Source organism: Elephantulus edwardii, unplaced genomic scaffold (genome assembly GCF_000299155.1).
Source record: "Elephantulus edwardii isolate Elephantulus edwardi_28Jun2011 unplaced genomic scaffold, EleEdw1.0 scaffold00181, whole genome shotgun sequence".
In the NCBI taxonomy this organism is placed as follows: domain Eukaryota; kingdom Metazoa; phylum Chordata; class Mammalia; order Macroscelidea; family Macroscelididae; genus Elephantulus; species Elephantulus edwardii.
In genome coordinates, this window is record NW_006399931.1 from 1 (window position 1) to 21104 (window position 21104).

At 45.6% G+C, this 21104-nt stretch overlaps 1 protein-coding gene and 1 pseudogene across 1 annotated transcript in view; one reads left to right on the forward strand and one right to left on the reverse strand.

The window, feature by feature from the left end:
- The first annotated feature begins 8724 nt into the window (after positions 1–8724).
- On the forward strand, positions 8725–9104 carry LOC102864241 (annotated as a pseudogene).
- Positions 9105–10747: 1643 nt separating this feature from the next.
- STRIP2 (striatin interacting protein 2) overlaps positions 10748–21104 on the reverse strand; it is a 43395-nt gene continuing 33038 nt past the window's right edge. Inside the window, exons 19-21 of the mRNA XM_006896044.1 lie at positions 14862–14966; positions 13606–13810; positions 10748–10998 (exon numbers count right to left, since the gene is read on the reverse strand). Coding sequence (XP_006896106.1) covers positions 10748–10998; positions 13606–13810; positions 14862–14966 — 561 coding nt within the window. The remainder of the gene's footprint in view (positions 10999–13605; positions 13811–14861; positions 14967–21104) is intronic.

Sequence of the window (21104 nt, forward strand, 5' to 3'; positions counted from 1 at the left end):
TTTGCTCTTAGAATTTCCAAACTTAAAAATATTCCATTGCTGGTTTTCCTAAAACGGAGTCCTCATGTTGCAGTCCTCATGCTTGGAAAGGTTGCGGGTTCGAATCTACCAACCACTCTAAGATCAAAGGACATAACAGTCTGCTTCCCCCACCCTTTTTTTAAAACAGTCTGCTTTTGTAAAGATTTACAGCCTTGGAAACATCATGGGCAGTTCCACTCTGTCCTCAAGGGTTGCTATGAGTCAGATTTGACTTGATGGAAATGGGTTTGGTTGTTTTGCATTTTTCTCACCAGTTACAATAACAATTTTTATTTTCTCCTTTCTATTCTGATGGGAGGAAGGGGATCAGCTTGCCTCACCATCCTCCCTTCTCTCTCTTTTCTATTTCATTAAGTACAGTAACGTAACTTTGTGCTTATTTCATCTATAACCTCCACCACAGTAGCCCTAATACTGAAGAGGAAGCATCAGAAAAAGATAGAATGTTCTTTATAGTAACTTCTTCTAGCCAGCTGTGAGGTCCCAGCAGTAAGAAGCGTGTGTGCAGGAAGACAGGGCAGACTGAAGAACTACCTAGGGCAGGGGTTAGTCGGACAGTATTTTGGTTTTACAGACCATACATTTCATGTTGCAGATACTCTGTCAATGTAGCATGAAAGTAGCCAGAAATAATGAACAAGTGGGCTGTGTTACAAGAAACCTTATTTATGGAAAATGAAATTTGCATTTTACAGAATTTTTATGTGTCATGAAATATTATTGTTTCTCCCTCTCTCCTAATCTATTAAAAAATGTAGAAACCATTCTTAGCTAATGGACTGCATATAAAAAACCAGTGGTGGGCCAGACATAATCTACAGGTTGTACTTTGCTGAACTTTTGATCTAGAAAATGGAAATCTATTCTTGGTAGGGTGCTTTTAGGGGAGGGAGGGAAATGAGGTGGGAAAGAATATCAACACTAACTGAATATATATGGGTCTGGTGGTTCGAATCCACCGGGGAAGCCACAGGAGAAAGATAGGCAAACTCCCGGGTGATCTGCAGCCCTGGGGACCAGTGGAGGGTCAGCTATGAGCCAATTCTGAGTAGAAGGCAATGAGTGGGGGAGTGAATTGAGCATACACACTCGTAAGTATTAGTCTTGGAATTTTATATACTGACTCATTTAATTCTCCCAACTCCAGAAAACATTTGTTCATTACCCACTGAGCAAGGAAGCAGGGATTTATTTTCCTTGCTTAAAGCCTTTCATTCACTATAGATTCTAAGTCTGCTTACCTTGTTTATTGAGTGCTCCATCCCTGTCAGAAACTGTACATTTGACTCTGTAGGAAAGTGCTGTGGGATTGGGAGGGAAGATGCCAGCCAGACCCACAAGCAGAATCTTCGCTGTGGAGGAAAAAAGGTGAAATTACTCACAGATGAGTATTTAGACACATGTAACCCGGTATACCTGCTTGCTGGGTAATCTGACACTGCTAGAAAGTCCTCATTTTTGTTACTTTGGATTTCCATTCATTCGTTGTTGCACTTCTCTCCGTGCCCACCCCTCCCCCACTCCCAGTTAGCTCTTCTCTTCGAAAAGTAAAAGAAAAATTCTTTCATTGTTATACAATCCCTCCCCCCCCATCCACTCCACTATGCAGCCTTCATTCTCGACTCCTGTCATGACAATAATACCTAATCACATATCCCTTTTAAACAGTCTCTCCCTCATCTGTTTCAATGCAGTATACATAATTTATCCCATCTTTCTCAGTCTTTCTCCAACCCCGATGTTAGTCCCATTTTAGAACAGTGTTACTTTACAATATTTGTCCTTTAGTGACTGAGATATTTCACTCAGCATGGTGTCCTCCAGGGTCACCCATTTTGAATATTGCATGAGTTCCTTGTTTGTTGTTTTTTTTTTTAAAATTTATTATTTTTCTGTGTGTACCATCAAATTAGATCTGAATGGTACAGGAAAAGATTGTCCCTCCAAGTTCCTTGTTTTTCAAAGCAGTGTAGTATTCCATTGTGTGAATATACAACAGATTCTTTATCCATTCGTTTGTTGATGGGCACTTGGCTTGTTTCCAACTCCTTGCTATTGTGAACAAAGCCGTGATAAACATGATGTGCATATATCTGACTGGGTGGCAGTTACGGTTTTTTTAGTGTATATTCCCGGTAGTGGAATTGCTCGGTCAAATGGTATTTCTATTTGCAATTCTTTGAGAAAGCGCCATACTGCCTTTCATAGTGGTTGCATCATTTTACCACCAACAGTGAATAAGGGTTCTAGTTTCTCCACAACCTCGCCAGCATTTGTTGTTTGTAGAAAGTCCCTACTTTGCAGATGCGAGTCTAAGGCATAGAATCAAAACCAGATTCAGAGCTGTCAGGTGGATTCCACCTCCTGATGGTCTCCATCGGGTTTCTAAATCTTTACAGAAGGAACCTGCCTATCTTTGTCCAGAGAAGCCGCTGGTGGGTTCAGACTGCAGAGCGCGTGCGTGGTCACCAGCCCAGCCCAGCACGTAACACACCGGGCCATCTGGGCTCCTCTCTGAAGCTTCGCTCTCCATTCTTACCTTTAAGTGAGCAACTTATAGCTGAACCTCCAGCGGCGAGTTTTCTGAGGCTGTAAATCACACGGGAGGTGACTGTTCGTCTTTCTGCCGTGGATTCAAGCTCCCAGAAGGATTCTGCCGTTGGTTTAGCAGCACGACTGCCTACACTCTATGCCACCAGAGCCTCCTTTTCAAAGGCATCTTGTGCTTGTTTCCTGTCAAGTCAGACGGTCCAGACAGCTTTCAGAGGCTGTAAGTCACACAGGAGGAGATTGCCCATCTTTCTCCAGTGGAGCAGCTGGTGGATTTGAACTGTATACCTCTGGGTTGGCAGAGCAGTTTCTTCCCAGCAAGCCACCAGAGCCTCCTTTACTAAGGCCTATGAGGATTGACTAACTTGTCACACATCACACAGGTAACAGAGGCGGCGTGGGTACACACTGGTCGTTGGGCCCAGAGCCGGCATGCTCATGCTGTCCTGTCTTCCTGGGAGAACGTGCTCTCATCTGGCAAAGGCAACTGTTCATGGGAATCGACGCGAAGGCCTCTCTGCTGGCTCCAGGAAACATTTGAACAAGAAGTTAGGGAATGTTTCAAGTCGACGCTCCAGTTGGAGGGAGGCAAGGGGACAGATGGCACTGTCTAATTTAGTGAGGAAGTCACTGTCACCGAAGGTGCCGGCCGAGTGGGAGGACTTGTTCTCTTGCAGTTCCTTAGAAAGACCTGGGTTATTGTTAAAGTAAGAGTTTAAAATCCTCACTTTTTGAAATGTAAATCTAATTACTAGAGGAAGGAGCCTGGTGACACAGTGATTAAGTAGTGTCCAGCTGCTAACCGAAAGGCCGACAGTGGGAGCTCACCAGCCAGTCCAAGGGCCAGAGGACTGGCCGTCTGCCCCGTGGGGCTCACAGTGTAGGAAAGTCCAGGGGCAGCTCCACTCCGTCCCATAGGGTCACTGTGAGTTGGATGGACTGTGTGGGGCACCAGTTACAGCCCAGGGGACACCCAGGCACAAGCTCATTCCATCTCCTGGTCTAACTGACCAGAGGAGCTGCTGTGAGGAAACCACATCTCAGCCTATTGCTCTGGGAACCCAGTGCATCCCCCCCCCCCCCAAAAGGACCCACCCGCGTGCATCACTCACCCATTTTCTCTCTCTCTCTAACCTTTCTTCTCAGTTACAAAATACTTGAAGGCAGTGTTAGGGAATAATTAGTCATTTATATGTATGAAAAGGTGTTGAGAGGGAAAGATTTCCAAAATAAATAGTTAAAGCAAGTATACAAAAGTGTAATTCCAAATGTATAAAAAACAAACTGATGGCAGAAAAAACCCCAAAAAACAAATTGGTAGGGAGGAGAGGAATATTAACATAGAGATTTTATGAAGGGATGAGAAATAGAAAAAATATTGCAATATTTTTTTCTATTGTACACTGACTTACACTGTGCCTCATCTGTACACATTGTGTTCCATGCATCCCCCAACCACACTACACTTCACATCATCACTCCCACATATTGTGCCCCACAAGATCAACCACCACTGATCCATGCCCATCACTACCCCACCTATTCATTCAGGCCCCCACAGGACCTCCCCCAATTCCTTCACCCTGTAGCTCTGCCCGATTGTGTTCATTTTTTGTGTATAAGGATGGGGCAGGAGATTACATTTTTCATTGTTATTCTTTATTGTTATGTGCTGTCCAGTCATTTGGACCCATGGTGAACCTATGTACTGCAGCTCTGAAGCCTGCCCTGTCCTGAGCCAGTCTCACTAATTCCAACACACCAACCCCGCCTTGTCCCAGTTACTGTATCAATCCATCTCATCCGGGGTCTTCCTCTCCTGCACCGTTCTTCTACATTTCCAAGTATGATGCCCTTATCTAAGTACTGGTCCCTCCTGGCCACATACCCAAAGTATTTGAGACAGAGCTTCAAAATCCTAGCTCCAAGGAGAAACTTGGTTATACCCTCGCCAGGACAGACCAGTTTGTTTTCTTGGTGATCCGTGGTGTGTTCGAAGACTCTTCTCCAGAACCACAATTTGAAAGCCTTGATTCTCTATCCATTCATTTGTTGATGGATACTTGGATTGTTTGCATTTCTTTGCTATTGTGAACAAAGCAACAGTAAACATGGGTGTGTGTATATCTGCTTGGGTGGCGGTTATGGTTTCTTTAGGGTATATTCCCAAGTAGTGTAATTGCTGGGTCAAATGGTATTTCTATATCCAACTTTTTTAGAAAGCGCATATCGCCTTCAGAGTGGCTTCAGGCCACTCTGATCCCCCTGAAGGGAACACTGCATAGTTCAAAATTGGGAAGGGCGTATGCCAGGGATGCATCCTATCTCCATACCTTTTCAACCTGTATGCAGAACAGCTTATCCAGGAGGCTGGTCTCTATAAGGAGAAATATGGGGTCAAGATTGGTGGAAGATCGATCAACAATCTGCATTATGCAGATGACACAACACTGCTTGCTGAAACTGAGGAGGACCTGAAGCGCTTGCTGCAGAGGGTCAAGGACTGCAGCCTCCAATATGGATTGAGGCTCAATGTCAAGAAGACAAAGATTCTCACCACTGGACCAATTGGCAGCATCAGGATGGATGGTGAAGAGATTGAGATTGTTCAACACTCTTGGCATTGGCAGCCAGGAAATTAGAAGACGTATTGCCATGGGAAAGTCTGCTGTTAGGGACCTCTCCAAAGTACTGAAGAGCAATGGTGTCTCTTTGGAGACTAAGGTGCAGCTGATACAGGCCATGGTCTTTGCTATCACTTGTTATGCATCAGAGTGTTGGACAATGACTAAGGAGGACAGAAGGAGAATTGATGCCTTTGAGCTGTGGTGCTGGAGAAGAGTATTGAGGGTAACATGGACTGCCAAAAAAACAAACAGATTCATCCTGGAAAGGGTCAAACTGGGTTCCGAGGAGGCAAGGATTCTAAGGCTCTGTCTGACATACTTTGGACATGTTGCAAGGAGGGACAGGTCCTTGGAGAAGGACATAATGCTTGGTAGGGTGGAGGGACAGCGCAGAAGGGGAAGGCCCTCTATGAGGTGGATTGATTCAGTGTCTGGGATAATCGGGATGGGAGTGTCAGAGACAGTGCGATTGGCACAGGACAGAGCAGAGTTTAGGGCTGTTGTACGTAGGGTCGCTATGAGTCGCAAGTGACTCGACGGCACATAACAACAACAACATTGTTCTTAGGTGTCACTGCGTCATCTACAACTTAGTGACACTAAAAGCAACCTATCTGAACACTGTTTACCCCACACTGTCCTCACGATCTGACATGCCTGAGCCCACTCTTATAGTCCTTGTGTTAGTCCATCTTGTTAAGGGTCTTCCTCTGATCCCCCACTTTTCGCAGCATGATGCCTTTTCCCAAGGACTGACTCGGACAGCATGCCCACAGTACATGAAAAGTTTCACCATCCTTGCTTCTAAGGAGCACCCTGGTTTCACTGCCTTCAAGACGGATTTGTTTGTTCCTTTGGCAATCCATGGAATATTCATTCCTCTTCTTCAACACACAATTCAAAGGCATTCATTCTTCTTGTCTTCCATATTCCCAGTTCAATTTTCAGATGCATAGGAAGTAACTGAAAGGCCTGACTTAGATAGGTACACTTTAGCTTTAAACCTGACATCGTTGGGTTTTGGTTGTTTTTTGGTGTGTGTGTGTGTTCTGTCAAATCAGATCTGACAGCACAGGAGGAGATTGCCCCTCCTTCTGGTGGATTCAAACTGCGTACCTCTGGGAATGCAGTGCAGCTTCTTGCTGCTAGGCCACCAGAGCGCCCTTAAACCTGACATTGTTACTCTTTAGCACTTTAGAAGTCCTTGACACCAGATTTTCCCAGTGCAACATGTCTTGATTTTTTGACTGCTGGCACTGTGTTGTGAATCCAAGTAACAGGAAATCATTGACAACTCCAATCTTTTCTCCATTCATGATGTTGCCTATTGACCCAGTGGTGAGCATTTTTGTTTTCTTGATGTTGAGTTATATAATCCAGATTGAAGGCTGTAGTCTTTAATCTTTTGCACCAAGTGCTTTAAGTCCTCTTCAGCTTCTGCAAAGTAAACTAGTAGAGACTGGAAAGGCTTTAAGGTGCCTAATGGGAGCCCTGGAGGCTTAGTGGTAAGAAATTTTACTGCCAGCCCAAAGGAAAGAGGTACGAATCCACCAGCTGCTCCATAGGAGAAAGATGGGCAATCTCCTCTCATAAAATTTACTGCTTCTGAAAACCCCCTGGAGGGTCTGCTATAGTTCTGACTTGATAGTACACAATGACCATATTAGTAATAGGGACCTCTGGTGGACTAGTGTGTAAGGAAATAATGCTGCCAACCCAAAGCTGGCAGTTCAAATCCACCAGCTACTGCAAGAGAAAGATGGACAACTTAATCTCATATTATTTACAACTTCTGAAAACCCACTAGAGTTATCAGTTATGAGTCAGTTCCAACTTGATGGCACCTAACAATAAAAGCCTAGATTGTCTTGTGGAGAATTATAGTCCAGAATTACGGACCTCAAACCCAAGTCTAGTCAGAGCGCAGAATGAGCTGCAGAGAGTGTGTCCTCTCAGAGAACGCGTAAGGTGCCCACAACAGGACGTTGGTAGAAATGTGCACGAAAACATGCTACTGCTGAGGCATGAAGAGAAAATGGACCTGTGACAGCTTTGTACTTCTGTAGGTTCTCATTGTGGGAGAGGAATGTTTATTTAGGGTATCATCTGTCTGTTTCATCATTGTGTGATGGTGGGGGGTTGTGGTCAGCTAAAGTCATGTTTTTACACTTACAGATCAAGAAATACTGCGTGAGATGGAAGGGTGACCATGAGATGAACTTTTTCATGCTATGACTAGATGACTAGATGAGACTTCTGAAGTGACTTCCTTGAGATTTATTTTACGTATAGTAGAAAAAACCAAACCAAACACAAAAAACCAACCTACTGCATTCGAGCTGAGTGGTCCTCCTAGCGACCTTCCCGAGGTTTCTGAGGCCGTGAATCTCCACGGGAGGAGGCTGCCCATCTTTGTCTTGTAGAGCACCTGGTGGATTGAAACCACTGACCTTCGAGTTGACAGTCGAACACAGCAGCGCTCCTTTGAGCTGGAGTCTGGAATAGGCGCAGCTGTCCACGAGCAGGAGGTCAGGGCTGTTTCCAGTCCACTTTCTCTACTGTCAGAACATTATACATCTTCACACTTGCCACCCCACGGGAGAGGACACTTCTCTGGTCCAATGTGAGCTTTGTCCATGTGAACTGCCTTTGACCAACAGTACATGAGCCACTGTGAGTTAGCCACAGGCAAGCAGATGCTTTTAGTGTGGCTGCACGGTTCTGGTGCACTTTCTTGCTCCTGTCCTTCACTATGAGAACAGCACGCCCGTGTGGGCTATTCTGTCAGCCCCTTGCGAGAGTAAGGAGGCCTATGGGAGGGGGCCAGGCCAGTAGGCCCAGCCGAGCAGAACCATGGCTGACTCCAACCCATGGACGAGAGATGTCTGTTAGAAGTCACAGAGATGCTGGAGCTGTTCAAAGACCAAATGACTAACTCCAGTTCATTTTGCTTTTTATTAAAGTGCTTCAGTGGACAAACAGTGTTAACCACAATCAACACAAATGGTACTGAAATATTCACACAAAAAAATTCTCAACACTCGAAATCAAGCAAATGTTCTTCCCTGTGACAACAGTGATTTCCTTCAAAGAGTGAGTAATCCTAAATTCAGAGGGATTTACTCTAACCACAAAGTGGGTTCTCAAAATGGGATATTCAACCAATCACTTCAGCATCTGGGGCCGGCTGCCAATCCCTGATTGCTAGTCCCAGCACTTAACCTTTGGTGCCTCACTCTCTCCAGCTGCACTGAGAACTAGTCTTCCCTTACAGAAGAGTTAGAAATGATCAAGTGTGAAATACTAAAGCTTAGCTAGCATACACCTGTGACTCAGACAACATTCACGTGTGGCCCTTTAAAAACAACTTATTTGTTCTTGACACACATTAAAATACTATGCAGCCTTAAAAGGAATAGATTAGTCATTGTTGGTTCCTTGCAAATTGCCTTTTCACTCAACTCACATTAAAATCACACTAGTCTTTCTCTTGGGCTTGGATCAGGCGGCAGCCCGGTTCTATCACTCAGCCATGGCCCAAATCAAGGCGGCAAGAAGGAAGAGCTGTTAAAACAGCTGGACGATCTGAAGGTGGAGCTTTCCCAGCTGCGCGTCGCCAAAGTGACAGGCGGTGTGGCCTCTAAGCTCTCCAAAATCCGAGTGGTCCGAAAATCGATTGCCCGTGTTCTCACTGTTATTAACCAGACTCAGAAGAAACTCAGAAAATACTATAAGGGCAAGAAGTACAAACCCCTGGATCTGCGGCCCAAGAAGACACATGCCATGCGCAGAAGGCTCAACAAGCATGAGGAGAACCTGAAGACCAAGAAGCAGCAGCGAAAAGAGCGCCTGTACCCACTGCGGAAATATGCACTCAAGGCCTGAACTTCTTAAATAAATAAAACACAAAACTAAAAAAAATCACACTAGTCGGACCCTAGATTAAAATTCACATCATGATATGCTCAGTAAATTATTTTGACTGCAGTGAGGACTGGGGTCCTACCCAGGTAAAATTTACAAATTATTTTAAGAATCTTATTTTCACATAATTATATTCTTTGAGACCTTTTCATTAACACAGAAATCCTGCTACCTAAGTAACAGTACACCCCAGTACCACTAATTAAAGTGTTGGTGTACTTCCTCAGACAGCGTAACCCCATCATGACTTCTAGATGACAGTGACTGGGGCAAAGGACAAGGGAGCGAACAGCCCTCCTGGCCTAGTTAAAGTGGCCTGATGCCTTCACGGAGTTTCTGTAGTGTCGATGGTGGTGAGCACATTTAAAGCAAAAGGTCTGAGCGCTAAAAGGACATGATTATGCAGGCAGAAGAGAAAGACAGTGAACCTGGCTGAATCAGAACCTTTGTCAAACCCTTGTTTCTGTTAGGAAGTAGTGGCTCTGTGGTAACAGAAGTGTAGAAGTTGGTACATCAACTCTCCTATTTTCAAAGCATATGCAGTACTTTTAGGCAGCAACAATATTGCTAAATCTCCACAGGACACTTTGAAACTGCTTGCAGTAAAAAGGGAGAGAAAGAAATCATTCATCAATCTGGAGAAGAAAAATGTGAGTTGTGATGTTCTTGCTGTTCTATTCAATTAACAAATAAATCGATCAGGAGCACAAATGGACACAACCATTTCAATAAAGCGAGCCTCCTGTAGTTAACTTGTCATTTGGAAAATGAAATGAGTGAAAAGGATCATTTTCTGCAGCGTGCTCACCCATTTTAAGGCTGCTGCAGTTTCAGAAACACGGAACACCCTGGAGAAGGCCCCACTGTTTCCCATTGGTGCCTGTCTTTAAAAATGGCAGAGGACTCCATGCCCCACCGAGTACATAGGGACATAATTTTCACATTGAACACAGACTGGCTTAGGGAACAAAGAAAAAGCACTCTATACAATGTGCCTTACTGTAACATGCAGCATTCAGGAAGCAGAAACTCATTATCCTTCACAAAGAAGGCGCAGGTGCCCTAACATCATCTTAGAGCTGATGGTCTTAAGAGTGTGCTCGGGGCATTTTTGTCCAAATTTAAAATAAAGGATTTAAAAGTTGGTTTTGCCAAACCTCTGGTAAGTCCTTGGAATCCTGGTTGAGTTTGAAGGATGCCTTTCTCTTACGACCTTCACCTGTCAGGCCTTGTGATGAACCCCAGGAGTCAAATGTCATGACACCCTCTCACTGCAGCCAGCAAAGGCCTGGTTCTGGGCAAGACTGAAGCAGGAAGAGGTTCCCACAGAGAGCCATGGCTGATCCACCAGCTTCCCAAGGCCAAGGGCACTCTAATGACCCAGGGCTGGTACATGGATTTGTTGTGACACAGGATCCTACCCTAGCACCACCTCCAGGCACAACAGCCACTAGGCTGTCTCTGGACTTCACTGGAGGTCCGTGGGCTGGACCAGCTCTCCCAGGATGAGCTGTTCTAGAGACTAAAATGAAATCTGAATAGGAGGGGAGGCAGAGCACTGATATCGGAGCCACCTTAGTAGAGCTTCAGTGACAGGGGCCTGCTCAGTGATTCTGCAGCAGCTCCTCCCAACAGATGGGCTGGGAAAACACCTCTCTCTCAAGCCAGAGCTCATACGAATAGTGGAAATCCTCAGGCAGATCCAGCCTCTGGCCCAGGACACTCTGCAAGCAGTTATCCACAGGGGAGAACTCCGAGTCCTGGGGTCTGTCGTATCGGCGGCTGTTAAAGGCCTCGATGTTGGCCCTCAGCGTGCATTCTTCTGCTTGGAAGTCCCATGGCCTGGCATCGATGTCTGTATTGGGAAGAAAGGGAGAAAAAGCAGCGTATAATGCAGGCAGGACACCGCCCCTCACCACAGAAGGTGGGACTCTAACAATGGCACGGTCTGAATTCTCTTTCCTGTAAAGAGCAGTGTGCAAAGCAGGTATGGTGCACAGCATACTGCTACTTAGGTTCACGTTCTCTCTCTCTCCCCCCCTCCCCCTCTTCCTCTCATATAAACCTAGGCTTTGAAGGGCAGTCTGGAAACTGCTAACAGTGCTTAACTCTGAGGAAAGAAACTAGGGGAGGTCAGCTGCTTTTATTGATTGTATTTTTCACTATTTCATATTCTTACTAGTTCTATATGTCCTTTTCCATAAGGACAATGCAATTCTCTTAACTGCTCTTTTCCTAAAACATGGCAGTTTTCCACATGACTGGAATCATCAGGTCCCAAGCACTGAGAAGCCAAAGTGGGGGGAGGGTCACAAGGAGGAGGACCTGGACAATTACGGAAGGCTTCTGATGGCCTGGAGTCCCTCCCAGCAAATGGCACATCGACTTGACAGGCTGGGTCAAGACTACGAGCTGGGGGCGTCCATAAAGGCAGCAACAGAAAGCAGGATTTGTTCTGCTTTCATTCCTTCCACCGGGCACTATTTCAGGGCTGAGGTTTGTATTTCCCAGGCCACACACCCGACACCGGATGGTCTTCTGGAAGGAAGTGCAGTTCGGGCTGGGGCTCATCTTGGCAGCAGTGATGATGTATCATAGCGTAAAACATTTCTAATGTTTTAAATATTTATAAGACTTTAAGTAGCTGGTTGTGCCTGACAGCATAAAGTAGAAGCTGCATCCTTGTTCCATTTCAATCATCTGCTTCTTTTCATTCTGTGAACTCCACTTTGGCATCCTCTGAAGTCTAAGTCGGCTGCGAATCCCACCACAGACAAGTCCTTTGTCATCTCACGAAGCCTTCAATCTCATCGTACAAATAATGATCAAACTTCACAATCCAGCAGGTAATACAATGAAAATACTCTCCAAAATAAAGTTTGCCAAACTCTCACTCAACGGTTTGTTTACTTCAAGCACGTGAGTATCACCACATGATTCAGAGGGATTAGGGCTAATGGGCAGTCTTAGCATTAAGTCTGAGTAGGTGAACTGTATAGCACATAGTATGAGACAGACAATTCCCAGCACCCAAATTCACCGAGAATTTACTAGAGACAAAGTGCACCGCACTTTTAGGCTTTGCTTCTGGTTTCTAGGAAACATCAGAAACAGAGGAACACAAGCAGCAAGGAGACAGATCCAGATGTCAGATGTAAGCTGCTGTGCAGGGCCACTGGCCTCCCTGCCAGGTGGTCCAGTGCCAGGGGACAAATGACCCTATGCTTCATTCAAAATAAAGAAACCAACCACCACATGAACTACGTGGTCCTAGACTGGATTCTTATTTAGGAAAAATAGCTTTTAGGAGCATTTTGGAACAACTGGAGAATTCTGACCAGGAGCCCTGGTGGCAGAGCAGGTTAAGAGAAGGGCTGCTAACGGAAAGGCTGGCAGTTTGAACCCACCAGCTGCTCTGAGTGGGGGAGACGACGTGGTCTCTTCTTGAGACTTACAGCCTTGGAAAGTCAGTGGAGGGTCGCTGTGAGTCAGAACTGAGTCAACAGTAGTGGGTTTCGGTTTGGGGAAGTTGGAGTGTAAATTTGGTTTATCAGGTCAAATAAAAATGTACTGGCCTGAAATGTGAGATGTAGCTCATTAACTGAGAAGAGATTATGACATGTGCAACTTGCATTATTTTAGTAAAATATGCACATATGTGTGTGTAGGAAAAAAGATCTGGAGGAATAAAAAACAAGATGTTAATAATGGCAATCTCTGTTGTTGTTGTTGCCATCGAGTTGGAACCAACCCACAGATGACCTTCTGGTGGGTTTTCAGAAGTAGTTAATCGCATGGGAGGAGACTGCCCATCCTTCTCCCTCAGAGAACCCGGCAGATTTGAATCCCATTCCTTTAGGATTGCAGTGCAGCTTCTTGCCACTAGGCCACCAACCTCTGGGTGGGACAAAAATGGCATAAATATAGTAATATATTAAAAATTTGGGGCATATGTAGTCACTAACTATTTTTGAAATAAAGTTATTTGAATTGTAGAAGTTTGAGGGTTTTTTTAAAAAAATTATTTATTTATTTATTTTATGTGTGTACCATCAAATCGGATCCGACTGGCACAGGAGGCGATTGTTCCTCCTTCCTCAGCAGAGCATCTGTTGGATTTGAACCGCGCACCTCTGGGATTGCAGTGCAGCCTCCCGCCACCAGGCCATCAGAGCTCGCCAAATTGTAGAAGTTTTTAGGAAAATCTTGTCATTTAAAGAAATGTTTTTGGAAAGGGAGTGATTATTTATTACTTGTTTAGGAAATTTCCATCATTTATGTACAGCAAGGTACATGGCTGGACTTTGGGACAGTGTCTGTTACAGCATCACGTGACGTACAGTCTCGCCTGTTTTCTCGCCTACAGGACGTAAAGCCCCCTGCCCAGAGTGGAGAGCCTTTCGGTGGCTGTGTGGCTGCGAGTCACGCCAGGTCAGCCCGTGGGCAGTATCCCAGTACTCACCGTTCCCATAGGCCCAGTCGTCATTCATGCGGTGCCGCACTTTCTGGTAAATGGCAGACATGGTTTTCATGTTGCTCTTCCTCCACTGGCGGCCCAGGTACTTGGTCTGTATCTTGAGCAGCTTCAGGACATAAAGTTGCAGCATGGCCTGCTTGACCTTGAGGGCCCGTTTTAAGATTGGAGCAGATTTAAACACCACCAGCATCTGCCCACGGAAAGGGGTGGGGCGGAGAAAAAGACAGAGAAGGATCGCAAGCTTCTTGGAATTTCCAGCTCATGGGCAAATTATGCCAGAGGTTGCCAAGCCTGGTGGCTGCAAAGTGCCCTGGGGAGCTGGGGGGGGAAGCTCTGGTCAGGGCTCCACTTAGATTTAGTCTTCAGGAACAAAGAGGAACTATTTCCATTTCACAACTCAAAAGTTTCCAATATTCAAAGTATATGGCTTGTAAAGTGCAAACAAAATACTACTAGGCACATGTGCCCTTTCTACTTTTATTACTTTCTTATGTCTCATGCATAGTCTATGCATATATTACTTTTTAACATAAATGATAACTATGTATCCTGATAACTTGTTCTATACCCTTTTTTAAAAAAAAAATTCTAATTATTTTGTTGTTGCTGAGAATGAACAAAGCAAACACAACAGTTCCAGTTTCTACCTGTCCAGTCCAGTCACACAGGCTGTTTTCAGACGTGCAAGCATTCACCTCTGCTTCTCTCCAGTTGTTCCGCCCTCATCAATATACACTCACTGCCCCTCAGCTAAACTTTCTAGTTGTTATTGTCAATTTGACATCTCACATCTTGCTTCTCATTTAATATCTTGAAAATTATCCCAAAGCTGCATAGACCTGCTGCCTTCTTTTAAATGCTCATATAATTTTCCATGCACAGACCATAATTCATCTAACCACTCAGGTCTGTGCAAATGGGCATTTAGGTGGTTTCCAATCTTTCGTTATTTCAAACAATGCGGCAATGAATACCGGTGGACTTGCATCACATGGGATGCATGCAATTCAAATAACCATCATGCTGACTGCCCGCACAAGCGAAGCCCTGAGGGAGCGTCCATACTCAGATCTGAAAGGAAATGAACAGGTGAGTGAGGGCCTCATTAGAACGAGTGTTAGGAGTTAGGAAATGCTCAATTTTATGAGGCTGTTAATGTCTGGCTGTAGAGCTCACAAAGCCGGAAGCCCGTAAATCAGTCCAGTCAGGTGGACACCATCATTAGCTCAGGCCCCACTCACCATGGTCCTAGAGTGCTTCCACTTGGTCAGTTTATTGAGTAGCCTCAGAAGGTTGATGCAGGAAAAGAGGTTCCTCCAGCAGAACTGGTTATTGTCTCCGGCCTCCTGTAATGAGGCACACACATTGTGACCTGAGCACCTGAGGCTTCTGTCCCCAGAGAATTCACCACAGGTCGGTGGAGGGAGGCCTCCCACTGTGAACTCTGCCCCTCGCATCCTGCCCTCCACACACTCTGAGGACCCGGAGCACAACAGTCTTCATCTGAAAGTGCTCCGTGGCCAATCCTGGAAGACTGGACAAGAGCAGTGCTGGTTAGAAAGAGGACACGTCAACTCTGGGACTTGGTTCAAGCAAGTGTTCTTTAGTAGCTGTCTGCTTTAGGAACAGAAGAGAGTGGGCAGACTTCCAGCTCATACACTGCATTTGCACAAGCGAGGTACTGCTACAAGTTAGGTCTCGTGCTGGTGTGTTTCCAGCCGTGGTGGGGATCTGATGGCCATTGTGGCTGGGCTCCTTATCAACCCAGCCTCCTACATCAATCCCTATCACAGTTACTTCTCCAGCAAGGGTGGAAAAATGGCAGATGGTTCATTCTGACCAGGTGCTTTCAATAGCTTGTGAACAAGCACCCAACCAGAGATCACAGATGGATGTCAGATTAGAAACTCACAGAAACCATTTCCTTGGACAAAAATAAGAGCTAGATGCTGGTGTTGGAAGCTGTTTAAATCAAGGAGCACACAAGATAGCCAAACTCCTGTCTTGGAAATTCCTCACATCTCCAATGTGCTTAAGTAAGGCCTGCTGGCTGGTGATGAAAACATCCCCTCTTCTCCCTAAAATAATTTGAAGCTGGCAAGTTATGCATATTTCTGATGGGAGATGGACACCCAAAACTTGTGAGAGCATCAAACTCTTCTAAACAAAACCTAACAATAAGGGTCAAAATATTTCAGGGGAAACTTTTTAGAACTATTTCCTTCTTGTAGCAAATGATAGGTATTATGTTTAGAACTAGTCCCAGGGCAGCCATCTGTCTGCTTCTGGGGGAAACTTCCATGGAAACTCCCATGCAAGCCAGTGCATCAGCTGGTCTGGCTTGCTCCACCCGACCAGGCTCTGTAATGTTTTTATCTTGTGGGATTACGAAAAGACAGACTTTTAAGTATTTTTTTAAAGGAATCAGGGAGACACAAATGGGATGGGTATTTCCATTGTACATGTTCTTCAGTCCAGCTTCTGACATGACAACACCATAAAATGCCTGCACCTAAGAATAACATGACTAGAGATGGAACCTTCTGGAAACAGCACCAGGGCACCTGGATGGTGGCACTGGTCCTGGCTGAGTGGTCCTCGGTATGTAATTTCTTTTTCCTGTAAGGGACTAAATTAGGTAATACTTAAAACCCCTTCAGCTCTGGGTGTTCTATTATTCTATAGTTCACCTGGACTGCTTCCAGCTGGCTGAAAGTGAAGCTGTAAGTTAGCACAGGCTGACTGGGTTGTCCTCAGAGCCTCGGGAAAGCACCCCAGCACCCGCCCTGAACTCAGCCTCACCCATCAGGGCAGCTCTTGCTCTCTCCTGACCACGTGCTGGCAGATGCTGCCTGGGGCGGGCATGGAGGCATGCAGGCTGGACGGTGGCTCCCGGAGAGCTGAGCCCAGATGTGTCCAGTCTCCAGCTCAATAGATGATCATTTCCTCAACAGGCCACAGGTGTCTCTGCACATCTGCCAGAATTAAGGGCTGTTTATTCCCATTTAAGGCAGGTCAGCCCGTCTCTATTTTTCGGCAGGATTCAGGACACTGAATGAGATGGGCCTCTGAGGGGAGACGTGCTGTGAACCAACCACAGCAGAGTTGTCTTCCCCTATTCTTGGGACTTCATACCAACCGAAGCTAGGCTTCCTCCAAACTACAGTAACGTGAGAAAGCATGTGTCCATGGTGTACATGTAAAGGCCGCTTGCAGTGTACTGAAAGACATGGCCCAGAGGCCACTCCTCCCCTTTCCATCTCCAGGGCATTAAGGGTTGTCCTTAAAGGTCCCTGAGTCAAAGGTGAGGGTAACAAGACAGGCATGAAACCACGCTTAGGCCCAGGACATGGATAATTAACTTCATAACTAAGAAAAGAACAGTATCTTGGATTGACGATATTAGATTGGTTAGAATCTGGGCACTAGAAGGGAATTATTGGTTCTGGTCCAATTTTAGCATTCATAGATACAAATCTGAGGCCCATGGAACAGACTTGCCTGAGGCCACAGGATAAGTGCCCACAGGGCAGCACCCAGGTCTGTAGGGCTCGCTGAACTCTACCTCTGATTCTGGCTTTAGTTACTGTTCCCCTGCTAGTTGTGCTTCTTGAATCCTGGACACAGAAGGCGATTCCTGGGAGAAAATTTGGGATCATTCTCTGCTTGCCATGCGTCTTGAAGACCACGTGATGGCTAAGCTCTTTTATAGGCACTACCATGATTACCATCTTAAACAAGAGCCAGGCAGCGATTTCTGGAGAAAACCAATCAGCAACAGAGAGAAGTCCTAGTGCCAGGTGGAGCACCTGACTGAATTTGTCAGCCGTCTGGATTGTTGTTGTTGTTGTTATGTGCCGTCGAGTCGCCTGCGACTCATAGCAACCCTATGTACAACAGCCCTAAACTTCGCTCTGTCCTGTGCCAATCGCACTGTCTCTGACACTCCCATCCCAATTATCCCAGTCACTGAATCAATCCACCTCATAGAGGGCCTTCCTCTCCTGCGCTGTCCCTCCACTCTCCCAAGCATGATGTCCCCTCTCCAAGGACCGGTCTCTCCTCACAACATGTCCAAAGTATGTTAGACGGAGCCTCAGAATCCTTGCCTCCAAAGAGCCACCCGGTTTAACCCTTTCCAGGACAAATCTGTTTGTTTTCCTAGCAGTCCATGGTATTCTCAATACTCTTCTCCAGCACCACAGCTCAAAGGCATCAATTCTCCTTCTATCCTCCCTGGTCATTGTCCAACTCTCTGATGCATAACAAGTGATTGCGAAGACCATGGCCTGTATCAGACGCACCTTAGTCTCCATCCAGAGAGACACCATTGCTCTTCAGTAATTTGGAGAGGTCCCTAACAGCAGACTTTCCCATGGAATGCGCCTTTTAATTTCCTGGCTGCTGGTGTCAAGACTGTTGACTATGGAGCCAAGCAATCTAAAGCTGTGTACAATCTCAATAAAAATGAACAAATTAATAAAGACTGATCAGGTGAATCAGAGTAAGTACTGAGTCTAGCTTTATTACGTTTTCCTGAACCAAAATCTAGGGAATTTCCCAATGAACTACCTTTTAAAAACGACCTGAAGATGTCCACTTGTCTAGATTGAAGTGGAGTGGTCAAGCCATCTGTGCCAAGGGCTGTGAGGCCCTGGACATCGCCCCATCACTCCTCCTGTGTCTTCATCTGTAAGGGGTAGGGCTGGGTAAGATGTGTCTAAGGAGCTTCAGGCTCTGCTACTCCATGATCCCGTATGTGATTCTTTCTCCTCATTCCTTCACCATTAGTCTCCAAGACAACCCGGGACTCTGTTCAGAACAAGCCTCCTGCACACGTGTGGCTGCCGTTGCTGCCGCTGTTAATTGCCTTCGAGTTGAGCACGACTCATAGCGACCCTATGAACAAAAGGCCTGAAGCCCCTCTACAACTATCGACATTTATCCAAGTTCATAGAGCTTCTGGAGGTCTGTTGTCTAGGAACTGGATGCCACTCCTGCTTCCAAACCTGTCATAGTATGTTATTATTGTTATGTGCCACTGAGTCGTCTGCGATGTACACTGACCCTATAGCGGCTGCTGCTACTAGACCATATTCGAGAGAAAGAGATAAGCACTTCAAGCATGAGGCTGGCTTTGCAACAGTGACAACAGATTTACAATGCACTTTCCACATCTTCATCCAAATCTCTGTAAGACAGGAGCGCACAGGGGAAAGGGGTACACTTCCCTTGGTTCTCTTTAGAACCAACAGCCCCCAAAAGAAACAGACTCTGGCACTGCAATCCCAGAGGTGCACTGTTCGAATCCACCAGATGCTCTGCTGGAGAAGGAGGGACAATCTCCTCATGTACCAGTCAGATCCAATTTGACAGTACACACACACACAAATGATAAAATAAGGGAAAAAAAGAAGAAACAGGTTCTGGCCTCATTTCACTAAACTTGAAGAGCAGTGGGTTCCCAAACTTTCAGATCACTTCTGTCTACCAGTAATTTCTTTTCTTTTCTTTTCTTCTTCTTGTTGTGTACCGTCGAATCGGATCCAACTGGCACCAGAGGAGATTGCTACTCCTTCTCCAGTGGAGTCCTGGTGGACTCGAACCACGCAGGCCTGCAGCACAGCTTCTTGCCACTAGAGCTCCCTCCCAGTAATTTCTGTGTAGAACCTTAAACACAAGGATGCTTACTTATGTATTATTACTGTGATAATATATAAAATAGGGTGATATACATGTTAATCTAGGAAGTAAAAAGGATATGAAAGTGACAAACGTAAGAGAACTAGTTCAAGCACCATCCTGTACCTCCTCTCCCATGAAGGCTCTCAGCAGTCTGTCAACAACATGGAGGCCACGCCCACTGCCTTCACTGTACCCGTTCTGAAGACACAGCTCCCACACAATCACACTTCATTTACATTCATTACATTTGAGGTTTAATTTTCTTTTTTAGCTGGGCAGATATGGAGATCCAGAAAATGTGCAGCTTCTGACAGCAGGTGGGTAAAGAAACCATTCAGTACACAGGAGAACAAGAGCCCAGTGTAAAGCTAAACCTTTTGACAAAATGAGAAGACTCCAGAAATGACTACGCCAATAATGGCCTTTCTCGCATGTACACCCTGCTGTGCAGCTGGAACTCAAGAAGAAACTGAAGTGAATTCAGTTCAAACAAAGAAAACTCGGGTCAAGAGCTCAGTGATCCCATTTCTAGGAATCCAGGTTGCAGAAACAATCAGAGATGAGGGCAAGATTCCTGGGCAAAGATGTTCCTTTTGGGAAAAAAAAACACAAAAACAAAACAGCAGCCTGATGGAGCCATTTCTTTAAAGTGTGGACTAGTGAATGTAGCCATAAAGATATTCAATAAAATTTTGAGTGCTAATTTTTACTTTGCCAAATGAAACACACACATAGTCCTTATTTAGTGAAATATTATGAGGGCATGTATATACATAAGGAGGCTGGTGGCACAGTGGTTGAAGAGCTGAGCTGCTGACCACAGGTCAGGGGTTGGTAGGCACTGGTTTCTCTAAAGGAGGAAGATGCAGCAGTCAACTTCCGTAAAGATTACCTACTGCTAGCAAGTTGATTTGACCCCTGGCAATCGTGTTGTATGTTGTCAAGTCAGAACTGACTCACAGCTGACTCTCCAGTGGGTTCTCAGAGGCAGTGAACTGCACGGGAATTGACTGCCCATCTTTTCCCGCTAGAGCAGCTGATGGCTTTGAACCATGTGGTTTTGGATTGGCAGCGCAGCTCTTTGCCACTAAGCCAAGTTAGCATCCCTAGGGCAGAAGAAAACTGTTCCATGAGGTTTCTGAGGTGGTAAATCTTTACAGGAGCAGCGGGCTTCATTTTTCTCCCTTGGAGGGGCTGGCAGGTTTGAATTGCTAACCTTGAGGCTATCTGTCAAGAGTTTTGACCACTAAGCCACCAAGGTCTTTTAATGAGCTTACAGCCCTGGAAACCCTATATTGTTGTTAGGTGCTGTTGAGTATGCCTCACAGTGACCCTATACATAACAGATCTGAACCCTGTCTTATCCTGTACCTTCTTCACAACCTCTGACACACTCAAGACCATTGCTGCAGTCATTGTGTCAATCCACTGGCTAAGGGTCTTCTCCTTCCCTGTTCCTCCACCTTCTCTAGCATGATGTCTTCTCCAAGGAACAGCCTCTCCAAGCAATAGATCCAAAGTATGTGAGACGAAGCTTTATCGCCTTTGCCTCCAAGGTGCACTCTGGCTGTATGTTCTCCAAGACATATCTGCTTGTTCTTACGGCTGTCTATGGGACATTCAGTACTCTCTGTCAATACCACAGCTCAAAGGCATTCATTTTAATTCTGTCACCCTTACTCATCTCTCCAATGCCTAATATGTCAATATTTATGCGTTCCATTTCTTTCTTAACAATTTCTAATTTTCCTTCATTCATGGCTCTCACGTTCCATGTACCAATCACTAGGGTCTGCTTA